General features: G+C 39.5%; 1 protein-coding gene across 2 annotated transcripts; it reads right to left on the reverse strand.

The window, feature by feature from the left end:
• Positions 1-4,132: 4,132 nt before the first annotated feature.
• LOC123761320 (uncharacterized) lies at positions 4,133-12,535 on the reverse strand. Of its 2 annotated transcripts, XM_069312318.1 has the most exons (7): positions 12,196-12,535; positions 8,991-9,140; positions 7,932-8,186; positions 7,392-7,517; positions 7,064-7,206; positions 5,827-5,935; positions 4,133-5,498 (listed from the first exon to the last, which is right to left on the reverse strand). In XM_069312318.1, the coding sequence occupies exons 1-7, from the start codon at positions 12,302-12,304 to the stop codon at positions 5,233-5,235; spliced, it is 1,158 nt and encodes a 385-aa protein (XP_069168419.1). In that variant the 5' UTR covers positions 12,305-12,535; the 3' UTR covers positions 4,133-5,232. The 2 variants fall into 2 exon arrangements, with proteins under 2 accessions (XP_069168419.1, XP_069168430.1); XM_069312329.1 differs by lacking the exon at positions 8,991-9,140 and having other exon boundaries at positions 4,987-5,498.
• Between the last annotated feature and the right edge of the window lie 4,211 nt (positions 12,536-16,746).

The raw sequence follows: 16,746 nt of genomic DNA on the forward strand, positions 1-16,746 counted from the left end.
CATGTTTAGTAGTGCCACAGACTTTCCCGTTCTCCATTCTTGACGCTCCTCAGTTGAGTTAATTGAAAGATTTTCTCCTGATAATTTCCATTTCCATTCTTTAAAAAAAATCTTTTAGTGGTAGGCTTACACTGTTTATCCGGTGCTGTGTCCTGAAGGTTGAATGATTTACGGAAAGATAAGTGACTCTTCCCTGGCTTGTTCTCTTTGTAACCTCTTTTTTTTCGACGGTAGTTCCTGTCCGACTGTTTCCAGGACAGACAACACACCAACACACACATAAATAATAAGGCTATACCTTGAATTAATAATGTAGATTGTAACCTATGTCGTGAATAGTATTAAAATATACTCTAACAAAGGATAAGTTACATATTTATTAATAAGTAATGCACATTTATTAAGTTTCCCATATGCTCTTTAAGATACTTGCGAGATTGCGCCATTTAATCGCCAAAATCTATACAATCATTTGTAATTTCTTGTATATATTTAAATAAATAAAATAAGCATTGTTAATGAGGCTGTTCCATTTTACGTTCCTCCTCAACCATATTCCGGAAGCCGTAAATGCCAAAACTATTCTGAACTTTAAAATCCAGCTTGAAAAAAATCAGCACAAATGGGAGGGTACCACTGACAAGCCGCCAGCTTCCTGTCCTCATCGAGGCCACTAGTGTTAACAGTTCTCAAATACATTCAGGTAATTTCGTTGCTTCGCCTGTAACGCCACGTCCGAATCCACAGTTTTAATAAAAATCTAGCAACAATAATCAATTAATAAAATGAAATACATGCAAGATCATTCTAGATAATATATTAGTTTAAAGTATAATAGCTTTCGATACATGTACGATGTTACTGTATAATTAGGTGTGAAGGAAGGCAAGGGTCAGTAAAGTAAGGGAATCGGAGGAGAGGGTTTTCAAAACACTGGTGGACAAGTTGAAGAGAGTCAGTCCAACCTCTGTAAACGGGTGTTAACAGTGAGGGAGTGTGCTCCGTTGATTACGGTATATAGAAACGTGTGCTTGTGGCCGCCTTCCGTCGACGCCCTTCAACAACGACACTTTGTAAGTCTCTCATTGTTGGTTTACTTAATTTTAACACTCCCGCACCTGAGTAACGTAGATTGCTTACGCGGGGGCATTGTAGTTTACTTAGCAAAAAATAGGTACCCGCGAGAGTTAGTTGAAATTGAATTGAAATTGAAATAAGTTTATTGAGGTAAAATACACACAAAGGGATGAGATAGCTCAAGCTATTCTCACCCCATTAGTTAAATGTTGTATTTTGCGGAGAATCACTAGTTCGACCACTTTTTTTTTTGGGGGGGGAGACCTAACGATATAGACCTAACGTATACATACACAGGCTGCCTGTCCCAGAGTTAGTTTAGTTTACTTATGACGCACCCCACACCCATCCTGTGGACGGTAGTGGAAAGTCAAAGCATAATACCTAATTCAAAAAATAGATGACGCTAACAACGTGGCGGATTAGATATAGTATTAGTACCAGAATCAACACATACATGACACTGAAAACATCACGAATAGAAGTACTAAATTCAAAACATAAACGGCACTAAACATATTTCAAATTAGTAGTCCTCGTGGTGTAGTGGTTAAGACACTCGCCTGGCGTTTCGCGAGCACTTTGTCCTGAGTTCATATCCTGGCCGGGGAAGGTTTACTGGGCGTCAATCCTTAACGGTAGCCTTTGTTTACCCAACAGTAAAATGTGTACCTTTTAAAACCTTTGAAAAGTCGAACATGGTTATTAAACGATTTGGCGGGTCGTATTCCGGGAAACATAGGATTAAGGACTTATCGGAAACGCTATGCGTGCTAGTGGCTGTACAAGAATGTAAGAACTCTTGGCCATATAAAAAAGTAGTGTTAAATTTAACACAGCTACGATAAACCCCTGCATGGCGTATTAGTGGTGACAGTATCAATGAACTTGTGCAAGAATGTGTAATAAAAAGGGAAAACTGAAAAGAATCCATGCGTTTAAATGACACATTAAAAATTAAGTCTCCAATTTCAAATTGTATCAATATAACAACTATCACCCCTGATTATGTTGTCTGGGGAGGACAGGCTGTACCTGGGACACAACTCAAAGGTGGCTCTACAAATTTCTTAATGTCAATTATACCTAGTTCATGAATGGATCGTTGTATATTCCGCTATTGTAATTTAGATGCAAATTTAGACATTTATCCGGCTGACAAGTCGGTTGGTTCAATAGCGAATGGCCGGAATAAAAATAGACAAGAAAGTTGACGAGACCACACACTAGAAGATGAAGGGACGACGTCGTTTCGGTCCGTCCTGGACCATTCTAAAGTCGATTGTGATTAGACAAGATAGTCATCAAATGGTGAGAGAGAAAACGTCTCAAAGAAAACGGTAAAATATGATAGACTTAAAAATCCGGTCGAAACTTAAGGGTTGTTTCATCTCACAGACACTAACAAAATTCGGGCAGACTAAATACATCAGGATATCTTCGAATATCCTGATGCATTTAGTAATTGAATATTATAGTTATAAAGCTTCGGATATAACGGGCCATTTGGTTTATAATAATTTATAATTGGGTATTCACTAATGTTGAAGCGTGTCTTAATAAATTAACAATCTAAGACCTCGTTGTTGGTAGATTCGTTACGTGCCTGTCGTAAGTAATGTCACAGCCTAATTCTGGCAATTACTCTGCCACACTGATGGACGCTTTCTGCTGGCCATGAGGTGCCAAGTATAGGTTCAAATACTACATTCCAATTTTATAGCTTTTTGCGTTGTATAAAGAATCCAGTATGGCAGCATTTTGACAGCACCTTCTCCATAAATGAATACTGAGTGATTCCAAAAAGCTACCTTGAGGTTATCTGGTGATGGTTCCGAGGAACCACGTCCCAGGGGCCCGGTTTCTGACCAGGCCTTATGGTTAGACTAGTCAACCAGCAACCCGTCCTCAGACAAAGTCCATTCTATCCAGCTGTCGGACCCAAAGACATCAATTTTATTCATCAATTTAAACATGCTGTTCATTCAGAGTAGGATTATAAATTAATATTGTTTTATATTAGCATACTGTGCATATTTAGGCATTGGTTAGGTTAGGTATTTAGGTTCTGTTGGCGATTATATGTATTTGCAGTACGTTAGTGAAGCATTTGCAGCGTTATGGTTCGAACAAAACTTAAATTTGGCGGGTGCATGGAATGAACTTGGGCTTCGATTACGGGCTGCAACCAGACTGTTGGATGCGCCTGCTTGCTGCCTGACATATGAATCACAGCCTGGTTGATCAGGTATCCTTGGAGGTGTTTGTAGAGTTCCCTTTTTAACAGAGAGGTCGGCCAGTTATGTCTCTATGAGTAGCGGGAACGTGTTGACAAATGTTGGGCCTTTGGTGTTGAGCTCTCATCGTGCCAATTGCACCTGTTTTTCAACAGAGCTATTTTGCACATCTGGTTGAAATTGAGATGATTTCGGGGTCCCCGCGGCCCTGTCCTAGGAAGCAGCCCGTGATAGGTAACTAACACCCAGGTACCTATTTTACTGCTAGATAACAGGGGCATACGGTGAAAGAAACTGTCCATTGTTTCTCGCCGGCGCCCGGGATCGAACCCGGGACCACAGGGTCCCAAGTCCAGTGTGCTGTCCGCTCGGCCGACCGGTTCCCTATGGTTGTAGTATGGTTTCATGTGATGTTATTTCCGTGTGCAGATTTGGGACCAGTTTTGGTTCCAAATCAGCAGGTGGACCAGTAAAAATATTAACTGGGCTGCAAACACTGCTTTTGCCTTATTTATGAGTTCAGCTATGAAGTGGAATTTGATTTGCGTGTTTTTATACACTGAATGTTGGCAAATACGAATGATTGTATTTGTAGAAGTTCTGAGTATTTTACGCGGTGTTAATATCTGGGGTTCTGGTAGGGGTGGCCACTGTGTCCTCTCTAGCATTGATATCAACAGAGTTGATAATAGTGTATTGACATTTCGAACCTTTCTTCTCTCACTCTTGAAAAAAAATCTCCTTGTATGTAGATTGACGTATAACTTTTGAAATTATTAGTCCTTGTGCGAGTGTTTAAAGGAAAGTAAAAATATATATAAATTATTAACGTAATCATCCTTGATACCAGAAAACATATATCAAATATTGACAACTCATTATTTACAGTTTAAGGGACACATTTTTGTGGCACGACTTTTCTCCCAGCCGACCTATAAAGGAACACGACCAGGCAGCTCACGCATGAAGAGTTAACAGATCATACATTTATAAACAAAATTTCAAGATTTTGATAACAATGACGTGATAAATGATATAATTGGAGTTCAGAGGTCTTGGGCTTCGAAGAGTCCCACTTTGCTCCTGCCCGATCAAAATAAAGGTTTATAATCTACAGTAAAATAATAGCAATTTCTTCCCGAAATATGTATATATATAATGTACCTAATAAGACAAATTGCCTAATAAGCCGAATTTTACTGATATAATGTTTTCCCTGTTTTTTTCCTTATGAAATGATAAAAGCTTTTCATTGTATAAGATTACAAAAAAAATATTTGAGTTAAAACTAACGTAGGAATTTGATCAAATCTAACCTAGTAAATCAATGTATTTAGACTGAAACCTAGTCATATCGCATGGGACATGATGATACTGATCCATTTTCAGCATTTTGAACAATTAAAATTAAATAATATAGAATGTTAATTTTTTGTATGATTATAAAAACAATTTAGTTCAACGAAATATACAAGTGTTTTACATTCCACAGTAAAATATAATAATTCAAACCGTTTTACCAATTTATTTCACTAGTTTTTGTATATTTTAACATTTCTCCTTTTATAATATGAAGAAATGCGTTATTTTTGCGAAGTACCCAGTACCAACAAAAGTGCCAAAGCTGTTTTCAGTCTTGCAAACAGATTTCTTGATAAAAATAAGCACATCATCTCGGAAATATCTTGTGAATCCTCTAAAGCTAGGTAGGTACATAAGTAGCATCCACATTGCAAATATATCCTATCTAATAGGTGTAAGAGTCGCAGTGTCTCCTACATATCCCCCTTAAGCATAGGATGTGCAGAAGCCACCTTGATAATCAGTAAACACTTTAAACAAGGATATAAGTGCTACAGGCACGACTGAAGTCTAATATTGGCTCTGACAAGTGGCTACAAAGGGTTAGCAGATGACTTCAGAGTCTCCGGTGGTTCTTCTCAAGCAGCTCACATATGTAATACTTCTCAAAGCCGCACTCATCAGCAGAGTAGAAATAGTCTGAGGCCTTGACAACGTATGTAAGTGTAAGGCAGCGACCAGTAGCAGTGCCGCCAGGAACCACTTTTCGTCCCATGGAATCTTCTCTCATCCAGTAGGAAGGGTCGAGCGTTACCTCTTTCCCAACATACGACCACCGCCATGACACACCTGGATACAGTCCACCGATCCAGTAATTGAATCCTAGCAGATGAAAAGAGCGTATGAATAAAAACAAAGATAATTTTGACGGATTCCACTTTTGTGTATTTTCGAGTAAATTCAAATTAACTAAAATTTATAATTTGAGTGTTTTGAAAGTGAGAATAATAAACCAGCTGTAAATCACAACACATTGTGGTAATTGAAATGAAAAAAGTAACGTATCTACTTGAGGAATTTATAATGATATATGAACTTGTTAGTGTGAACCCTGTGGCCAGAGTGTAGCCTAATTCACATCTTGTCACAGGCAATGAAACTTATATCAAGAGATTGACCAAACACAGATGTGCTGCTGTGAACCACCTACCTGTTGTGGCGGGAGCGAGAGAGAGATGCTGAGTGAGGGATATAAAGGCTGTCCTTGTAAGTGGCTCTGCCAGTTTTGCTCCCATGCCTTCACACGCGTCACTAGCATCCTTAGATTATATAAATATATAATAAATATGTAAAATATATAAGTACTGTATATAACAAGTATATTAGCAAATTGCAGACGAGGGGTCACAATAACGTAGCTGAAGTATGTTGACCAAACCACACACTAGAAAGTGAAGGGACAACGACGTTTCGGTCCGTCCTGGACCATTCTCAAGTCGATTCTCAAAATCGACTTGAGAATGGTCCAGGACGGACCGAAACGTCGTCGTCCCTTCACTTTCTAGTGTGTGGTTTGGTCAACATATTAGCAAATTATTAAAAATAAAATAAAAAAAAATATTTATATTGTGCGACCTTTTCTGTGCACCCTGTAGATTAAATAATACTACCAAATAATTTTTTATGGCAAGTAAAATTTCCCCGAAACAGGAATGAAGTATTTTGTAAGATAAGTGTTGCAAGGCAGCGCGACACTCAGACCGTCCGTAATACCCTCCACTTTTAGCAACCTCAGGGATACCAATACACCACAAAAGATAAACATTCAAATTTTATTCGTCGTAAACTCACTCTTTCTTAACAAATTTTTCAGTGTTTTGTTAATTACCACTTCTAGTAAGTGACCCACATGCACGACATTTTCTCACACGTTCACTCACCTTATCTGACAGTCATTCCAGCCATCAACTCTAAACCACTTTATATCCTTCCATAAGATCAGCTACTCATCATCCTCAGCTCACATATGCTTCTGGCACGAGATCTTATTACTGTTCTGTCTGTGATGTTCACTTTAATACCACACCTGTGTTTCATACAGACCTCCATCCGCATCCCTTCCATGGCTTCATCCATACACACTCAATTCTTGAATATAATTTTGAAAAAAATATATTTAAAGCAAAGCTTTTCTTCGTGAATAATTATTTTTGTGTGGGTAGAGGGAGGTCGAACTTCTAATTCTAAATGAATCCTGTAATGTAGGTGGTGTCACGCCTCCCTCCCTCCAGGCCATGTCACGTCTCCCTCTCCCCACTTCAGGACATCCTGGAGGGAGGGAGGGAGGCGTGATATATCCTAGAGAGTGGGAGGGTGACCTGGCAGGGAGTTAGGTGTTGAGATCAACCTCAGCAAGACGTCAGGGACGGGGAGGAGTGACACTATACCTTCCAGTGCGAACGCTGGTCCCGCCACACAGAGAAATGATAGCAAGCATCGCCCACACGGGTGAAGTTAGAGGCAGGGCACGACTCTTCTGAAGGTGGCGAGGCTGTTCCAACCCGGTCTACACTTCCACTACCTTGCAGATCTGCTGACATAATTTGATTGTAACGTTACAAGCCAAAATATCAGCATGTAATGCCACCAGACCCGAAGCATAATTTGTAATCACATTGCGTGGAAATATGTTCCACGATAATTTATATAAATATTTGTGAAGAATACCCTCAACCATATAGTAGCCACTGAAACACTCAAAGTTGCACCACTGACCTTGGTTTTGCAAGATGATGTTCTCCAACCGTGACACCCTAATATGAAGTTCATCCAGTGTGTCGGCCATCAGAGTGAGCGCCTGCTGTACTACCAGAGGCACAGCTGGGTTGGTGTTTGGACGATCTGAAAGAAGCCTTATTTTAGGTGTTATCACAATGAATATGGATATATATCCTGTGCGAATGTCCTGCCAAGTGTTACCATGATGCCTAACTGTGAATATGGATAAATTCTATCAGGAACAGGAGATCCGCACATAGCTTTGCAAGGTTTCTCTAGTCAAGGACCGAGGCTATGTCCACGTGATCACCTGTCCAGTTATTTTAAAGACGAAAACGATTTTTAACTTCACTGACCAAGTGATGCACATCTCGAGTACCTCACCAACTGCGAAACTGGATATCAACAGTCACCCATGAAACAAAATAAACTAAACATCTGGCTGTCTGTTATATGGCTAGTAATACAACGAATGCCAAAAATTACACTGCTAAATTTTCTACTTATTTCATTCCCTGCATCACCTAGTGTCATTACCTCCTTGGTTGAGGATGTAGTTTGCATCCCTGATGGAACCTCTCAGAGGGAATGCCTGAAGAGTACCGTACAATCCCTCTGCATCGTTACTGCTGGAGGGGGACCTGGACCCCACAGTATAGGGGTTAGGTGGGTACCTCGACCCAAGAGACAAGGGCCCAGTGGGGTACCTCGACTCCAAAGTGGAGGGGCCAGGAAACCTCAGCGTCCTGGAATCAATATTTCCCGCTGCAGCTCTACCAGGAGACGTCGAGTCTGGATATTAAAGCAGAGTTAAATAGTAATCCAAACTTAAGAGTCGGTTTCCATAAGGGAAAAATGTTTGTATTTATATTCAATGTAGTGGCATAGTAGTTATTAGATTATCAGCCAAAATGCCCTTGGTCTCGATCTTCAGGACACTGAATCATTCAGAACTAGTATAAACAGCCCAGAAAACTTGTTTAAGAATCTTAATTTCCTATCATAATGATAATCACGAATAGAACCCCCAAACACCATACAATTAAAAGCAAGTTACCCTATCCACTAAGTTTTATTTTTTGTATATAAACGTGGGACTACAAATAAAAGGGCACATTATCTGCGCTGAATATTTGCACATCATCAAGATTTGTATAGATGAGTGGGTGTTTAAAAGATGTTGTGATTATTTATTAAGGATTCAAATGATTTATTTCACAAGGGGTACTGAAGAACAGAAGGTCCATATAATTGTATACAAACGTAGGTACAATTCGTTGGAGTTTATATGGATAGCATTTCACACGGTCAAAATTAAGTTCGATTATACTTTACGGAAATTTAGAAAATACCATTTTAAAGCTCCAGGCGCATTTAAGACAAATTCTTGTACTCTACCAACCATTGTTCACTTAAGAGACCTGTACACGAAGACAAGAGATTGCTGAATAAGCTGTAGGTATACTTTGATCCCAAGTTCACGACAAAAGTCAACTCGCTTCAGTCCTATATACACTGAGAAGGGGAAGTTCTATTGCGGCAACAAGTGACACCGATCTAACGCGATTCACATGCTTGTGACAACTGAATACTGACCGGAATAGCAGACGCACCAGTTGCTGGGGTAGTCGCCGTGGTAGAGGGCGGCGGAGGTGCAGCTGGGACAGCAAAGTTTGGACCCATCTGGCGCCAGTGTGTAGCGGCTAGCTGGACACTGGGTGCATGCAGACCCCATAATGCACCCGCCTGAGGGGTGATTACATTTGTTACGTCCATGACTTACCAATAATTTGTTTCAAATTTTATTGATTTTATTAGTGCAATGGTAAAACACTCGCCCGCGTTTCGCCAGCGATTCGGCTTGGGTTCGTACCCTGGCCGGGGAGGATTGACTGAGCGCCAATCGTTAACTGTAGCCTCTGTTCACCCAGCAGTGAATTGGTACCTGGTTGTTAAACGATTTGGTGGGTCGTAATCCGGGGAAAATTAGAATAAAGGACCTGCCCGAAATGCTATGCGTGCTAGTGGCTGTACAAGAATGTAAGAACTCTTGTATTATGCCCCCGGTATACACATCCTGTGGGCTATAGTTGCCAGTTTCTCAGCAACTCAGTTTCTCAGAGTGGAGTGAATGAAGTTAAAAACATAACAAAGTTGGCTCACAGTAAACAAAAATAAAAATAATTTTAATCCCACCCTGGCTTTACATACTAAAAAAAAGTTTGTAAATCAAAAGCTTAGCTCGGGCTGGTAAGTTGGTTGCTGCCAGGCCTTGCATAATGAGAAACATTTAATTAAACTATAATACTGCTTTGCTAGGCTACAGATTAAGAAAAAGGAAGACCTTGGCCCAATAATTTATTAGGCTAATATATTAATCAGCCACGGAAGCCATCAAGCACGTTGAAGTTATTGTGAAAAATCTCGACAAAGCTTTACACACAACCATACACACTTTTCTAAACAAGGACGACTGTCATCCAGTTGTACAAATTTGTTGTACGTCTTTACATTTACTGTTGAACTCAATGCAGGAAGACCTCATACTGAGAAACGTTCAGCCGTGACGAAAGTCATCCCAAAACGTAATTCTTCTCATATAGGAAGAATTAAGAGCAGCAGGACAGAGCCGGCTTATATTAATTGCCCGAAACACTGTGCGTACTAGTGGCTTTAGACATGGTATATTTGCTCTATCTAGAAATCTAACATTCTGCCTATAACTCATTTTGAATGTACTTTTCTCTAAATAAAAATGACATTGTCATAATCAGGGCCAATCAGGTCCTGACAGGACTGTCATTAGCTGCCTTTGGAGAGGGCAAATCGGAAGCCTTCCCTCAGCTTAGAGTTTAGTCCTCGCACTTTTAGGTGTTTTCAACTTATACAAATATTTTATCGTGTTAAGACGTTAATATGGATTTTAACTGAAACGTAACGAAAATTGTAAATGCTTAGTAAAAGGTAGTTTATTCATTCACTTGTGAGTCCCCCAGCGTCCCGGTAGTACAGTCGGGTTCGTTCTCAATTCACAATCGAGAATTCCGGGTTTGAATCCCGGGGGGGACAGAAATGGTTGGGCGCGTTTCCTATCGCCTAATGCAACAGTTCATCTAGCAGTAAATAAGTAACCAGGAGTTAATCAGCATATTGTCAGATTGCATCCTGGGAAGGGTCAGTAATTCGACCCTAGGGTGGACCTCGATGTAAGCCTAACATGTACTGTATGTATAAACTGGCTACCTGTCCCCCGACACAATGAATAGAGTACTCTTTATATATTACTATAGTCAGTCATGGAAATATGACTCGCTACCATTTTCTCTGGTAAACGCAAATAAAAAGTATCCCCTCGAATACACTTCACTGGCACAGCAGCCCGTTTTTCCGAGGCTTCTCGACGTCATTAAAATGTTTTACTAAATTGACCAAACCTAACCTTATACTTTCCCCCTGGGTTCGTATCCTGGCCGGGGAGGATTGACCGGGAGCCAGTCCCTATAACTGTGTAGCCTGTATTCACCCAGCACTGAATGGGTTCCTGACTGTTAAACGATTTGGCGGGTCGTATTCCGAGGAAAAATTAGGATTAAGGACCTGCCCAAAACGCTTTGCGTTCTAGTGACTGTACAAGAATGTAACTAACTATTGTACATATAAATAAACACATAAAAGTAATATATTCTAGGCACGCTTCCTTTATCCGCATCCTTCACTACACTCTGCCCTTAAACTTGGCTCTGTAAACAAATATCGCAGAGGTGGTGAAAGCGCAAACGAAGAGGGAAATACCTCGCCAGGAATGATCTTGCACTTCCCGGCCACTCTTCCTACCCTTTGATGTATACCATCTCGTCAAAGTCCTCTACAAGAGCAGCGATTTGTACAATTTGCGTATTGAAAATAACCAGTTCCAAGCAAAGGATAGTTTTTTGTTATTTCTAGGGAACTGTTTATGTCGCAAGGGACTGAGAAGTAGAGCACACGGGAAGGAAATGAGGTAACCACACTGTTAAGGTACAGCGAATGAGAGAGAAATATTCAGGCGATTCGGGTAAATGTATTCCTAACTCCCGACTGATTCCAAATGAGAGGTAAAAACCCCCCACAGGAGAGGGAAAAAAAGAGGTAAACACCCCTCCCGTCCATTAGAGAAGGGAATGAGAGGTTAAAACCCCCACAGAGAAGGGAATGAGAGAGAGAGAGTGTGAGGGTTAAGAATAGATATGGCACAGAACTTTGGACTTGTGATAGAACATGTATACATTACGTGAGGTACAGAGTGCCAGGGCTTGATCCAACTGCAGGGTCTGGTTTGTGGACACGTGAATACTGTGCACCAATACTGTTCTACTTAGAATTTACACGTGATTGTCTTCACGCACTGACAGTTGTTTTACACATTTTATAACGTGCAGAAGGTTATATTTGTAAACTATTATCTAGGCATTAAAAGTTTTATGTGCGTTGTGCTTCCGCAGAGAACTTGATTAAAAAAAATTGTCTTTAACAAATATAATTTTCATTAGTTTAAGTTTATATAAAGGTGTATTTAAATTTATTAATTTATAAACTACCTTCATTATCTTCGGGGAAGGTTAAATTCATCATCCCCCCCACCCACGTTATAAATACCCGACTCAAACTAGCTTTACTTCTGGCAAAAGACATTAAATTTTCGGCATATGAGGAAATTCCTACGCGAAAATTTGAATTGATTATAATTCTACAGAGTAACTTGGAAGCAATCCAAGCTGGTATACATAGTTACGGCTGGCGAAATACCTCATAACATACTTACTTAGTGTGAGTAATGGCTCGGCCTCTGTGTAACCTGCCCATGGTGCCAAGAGCACACATGTAGAGAAGCAGCGCACAACGCAGCTCCACTTTCTGCTGCTGCTGCTCATGCTGCTTTCTTTACGCTTTCACAGGAAGTCTGCAGTGAGCACTCCTCGAAAACGTTTCCGAGCTGATATACCATCAGAAGGGGAACGTGTGACTGATATTGGCGCTCATTTTAAAAAAGCACACTAGAGATAAAAATATGATAAATTCACGAAGTACCACTGCGTATTTGTTGGGACTCGGGCACTCCTGTAAATCCACCCAGCGCATCCCTCCACAGTTGAGCGATAACTGGAGTTGACAGGTCGGGCGAGGCGTCCTGCCCCACATCCACCGTTGCTCTTGCCACATGTCTAATATATATATATGTTTTTAACATTATTAAATATTTTACTCGATTTTTATCAAACTTCTAGTAAGAGTATATTTAAAAAGTATACAGCAATATTTCATTGCAAAAATTATCATAAATCGTAGATTGAATATGCAACAATAACCGACATGGCAAGACACCGGGAAAGGTGTTGGAAGAATATGATTTTCTCACGTGACATAAACCCCCACACTTCCTGTTCATGTTCCTGAACACTAGATTATCACTAACTTGCCTAGCCAGATGAACACAGTTCCTTTCCTGTCGCTTTTATGTTATTTATTTAGTTATTTATATACAAGAAGGTACATTGGGTTTGTGAGAATACATAGCATAGTATTTACAATCTTGTAAAGCCACTAGTACGCGCAGCTTTTCGGGCAGGTCCTTAATGTAATGTTAATGAAGCTCTGATTCACCGCCGCCCACTCTATATGTGGGTGACAAATAAGTAGTAATTGTATGTAATCCAATATGTAATTGGATTAATTTAAATAAACTGCTTAACTTAAAAATTATAATCCAACTCGTGAGTCTTATGTCATTCTGTAACCTTGCTCAACAGCCCACGGGATACGTATATGTGGTTCATAATAAACCAAATATAAATTTATTATTATTTTAATTAATAATGTAAATTACGTACTTTTTGGTTTTACTTTTGAATGAGGCATAGGTTAGACAACTTTTTAATTTATTAGGGAGTGAGTGCCATAGACTAGGTCCTTTTATTTGCATAGATTTAGTTTGACTCTGGGAATATCAGAGATATTTATTTATGGTGTGGAGCTCATGGCTTCTGATACACCTATCAAGGAAAAGTTTCAGATCAAGATTAGTATTTAGGAACAAGGTTTTGTACATGTAAATAGCACAAGAGAATGAGTGGAGTGAAGTTAGGTTAGATTTCATTACATTTGGTTAGGTTAATACAGTGCAATATTGCCTAAAATGTGAACTATGGAATTCGAAAAGTATATTTAAGTATACCCTTGAATTTCGTTTACAGAAAACCAGATTTTTTTAGACTGTTTAAAAGAAAATGTTTCCCTTTACACCTTTTAGGTTTCAAACCAACGCTTTATAATACATTAAAGAGATAACTTGAAAATAATGTCTGTTTAGAACAAAGGTTCACTTGCCAGTTTACAAGTAGAATATTACTGGAACTGTAATATGTTTTCAGACCATAACATATATCAAAATTATCCAGGTGATTTGACGAGGCAGTTTGTTGCTCTAGCCTGTCCTCAAAGCAAATTAAACAAGATGATAGGAAAGTTGAGAATTTAAACCTGTAATAATTAGGATATTGCCAAACACGGTAAGAAGAAAACTACATAATTTCAGAATTATTTTGCCAACGTGATCTTCGCATCGTCATTTTTATAGCCGTGATTCTAAAGCCACTACTTTAAAAAAGTGTATTATAATATTTTGGATATTTTCCATTACTTTTTCATAACTTAATTATTTAGTTACTTTTATTCTTTACTGTGGCCCCTGGGGAAACCATGAAAATGTAACTATAGCTGATAAGGTATAGGTAAAAGATATCTGATGACTTATAATATGGTATAATCGCACATGTAATTTTGTCTATTAATTCATGTCTAATATGTTTACCTAATATATATAATCTCGCTTACCCAAGTATCCAGAAAATATGAATAGTGTTTATTTACCACAATAAAGTAACCGTGATATAACGGGGGAAGAGTCCAGCCACCTCAACATTTAAGTCAAAAACACCAGTGTGACGTGTATAAAACTAGGCCTCGCGTGTCCGGCACAATGGTCAACAGAGTATGACGCCACAAAGCCCCCCTTTGACGCTTTGTAAAACAATGGTATCGTAGACCCAGATCCGTGTTGATATCCGGTTACTTCCGCTGCTGGACCCACACGAGCAGTTGCAGTCAATGTTTTATATAAACAAATATATTTAAACCTGAATATATATATAAGAACATATCCACTACGTAATGATCTTGCTTTTGATACTGACTTCTTGTACCCTGTGCTAAATATATCTGATAATTTATACCTAAATTGTTTATCTGATAAATAATTTGAACTTTGTTGTCATTATGGATCAAGGTGAAATCTCTAGTAGCCTATATGGCAACTTTCGTAAACACATCATAAAGGGTTTTGAGCTGCGTCCTTCTACCTGTGTGCTGGGGAATGAATGTTATAATCATATTCAGCAACTGTTTGAGATGGTGAGAACGGGAGAAAGTCTAACTGTCCCCCACTGGTGAAAGTTTAACTCAACTGCAACTGTGAATTATTCATGAGAAAGACATGGAATTTCTGATGTTTTTATAAGCCTGTAAAATACTATACGTGTATAAGTTACTGAGCATTACCGGAACTATATATGGTTTTCTGTTATTTAGGTATATAATATTGATAATTATAATTTAACGGTAACCCATTTCCAGTTGCTCTCGTGGCCACAATCACCCAATGCCAAATGCTAACAAGGTCTCGGTCTAAACTGCCCTCAAGGCCGCTATTGCTCAATTCAAGCTTTCGTCTAAGTCCCGGTGATCCATTTCCAGTCATTAGGTTAGAACAAAGGTAACTGCAGAAGGCCTATTGGCCCATACGAGTAAGTTAGTGGTATATATCCTTTCCAATCGTCAGGTCAGTCACTCATTCCTGGTCTAGGAAGCGGTGACCCAATCCCATCTTCGGTCTATTCTACTGTTACGTGGCCCAGTAGATTATTATGTTTTGTTAATAAAGAAGAAAAGGCCACAGGTGTTTAGTAGTCCATTTCTTCCCACTACCAAGAAAGCTACAACCACAACTGACAATCATTAATAAGGAGGATTTGGGCAAAATCTGACCTATCGCCGTTTTCACTAATCAGCATATTTTCGAAATAAGTTTGTAATTTTAAACTCCAAATATTTATTTGGAGTTTTTTTCGAATTTCTGGCTCATTCTGGCCGAGTTCGGCTGAAAAATAACGCTAAAGAATAAGATTTCCGATATGTACGATATTTTAAAAAAACTGCAGGGGAATTTGGGCAAAATCTAAATAAATATCAGAATAAATATTACTGTGGAATCAGTTTTTTCTTTATTAAGACTAATACAGTACTTTATTAATACAATGCCCATTAAAAATACATTAACAAATATTACATACTAATCCATGCTCGGGGGGGGGGGGGGGGGGGCGGCGAACGAGCCTGGCTAGTAGCCAGGCCGAGCCAGCTGCTCGCCCACCAGCAAATTCAGCTTGTTCGAGGCTCTACAATCCGGCTCCATTCGTACTGCTCCCCAGTGGTTCATTGTCTGAACCACAGGGGGTCTCTTCGATCCTTGGCTCTTTGGGGCTGGTCGTTTCGAGTGGCTCTTCTGCTGAGTACCTGGGGTTTAGCTCTCCGTGCAGTTCACAATCAGGGGCGAGTCCAACGTCCTGGCAGATGGCCTGTCTATGGAATGAACGGTTGACGCAGACTCCTTCAGTCAGTTTTTCCGGAAGTTCGGGCCACTGGAGGTGGACCTCCACCTCGGTGGAAAGGTGGACCTCGCGTCGGTGTGGTCGCGGTATCTCCCAGTGTATGTGGCACCCTTCCCTACCTGTGAAGCTTCCGTGATAGATGCTTTTCGGCGTGACTGGTCGAGGTAGCTCCAGGGAGCCTACGGGGCCCACCCAGAAGATGGCGTTTCATTACATTTATCTGTTTTTTTTTAACACGACTGACAAACATTGCTGATAATACCTATGTAGCCTTGTTATTAAAATGCTACTTCTGTACTATACTTTGAATATGAATTCATTATTAATGCGCAATTGATAAAAATAATAAATGAGTAAAACTTGGTGGGCCAGTCAGAGGCTCAAAGTTCATGCAGGAATATCCATGCCAAAAAAATAAAAAAATGCATTGCAATTATTATGCAGTACAGGTACTGCTTTTCAGACTGTCAGCGATAGTAACTATTAATGTCCATTCCTTCTTATTAGAGACACTTTAATGAATGTTTTATATTTGGTACTGTACAGCATTACAAAATATTATACACTTGTAGTACCCAAAATATAAAATACTATACACTGATAACATACTGTATATACACAATACAATATTTTGTAATATAAGAAATGTT

The sequence above is a fragment of the Procambarus clarkii genome, chromosome 7, assembly GCF_040958095.1.
Source record: "Procambarus clarkii isolate CNS0578487 chromosome 7, FALCON_Pclarkii_2.0, whole genome shotgun sequence".
NCBI classification, from domain to species: domain Eukaryota; kingdom Metazoa; phylum Arthropoda; class Malacostraca; order Decapoda; family Cambaridae; genus Procambarus; species Procambarus clarkii.

Bases quoted from the DNA above. Each gene is read 5' to 3' on its own strand.
- LOC123761320 (XM_069312318.1), bottom strand. From the start codon at position 12,304: ATGAGCAGCAGCAGCAGAAAGTGGAGCTGCGTTGTGCGCTGCTTCTCT. The intron at 5,936-7,063 runs GTATAGTGTCAC...ATATAATCTAAG, and splicing joins ACCAGCGTTCGCACTGGAAG to GATGCTAGTGACGCGTGTGA. The intron at 5,499-5,826 runs GTAGGTGGTTCA...TTCATCTGCTAG, and splicing joins TCTCGCTCCCGCCACAACAG to GATTCAATTACTGGATCGGT.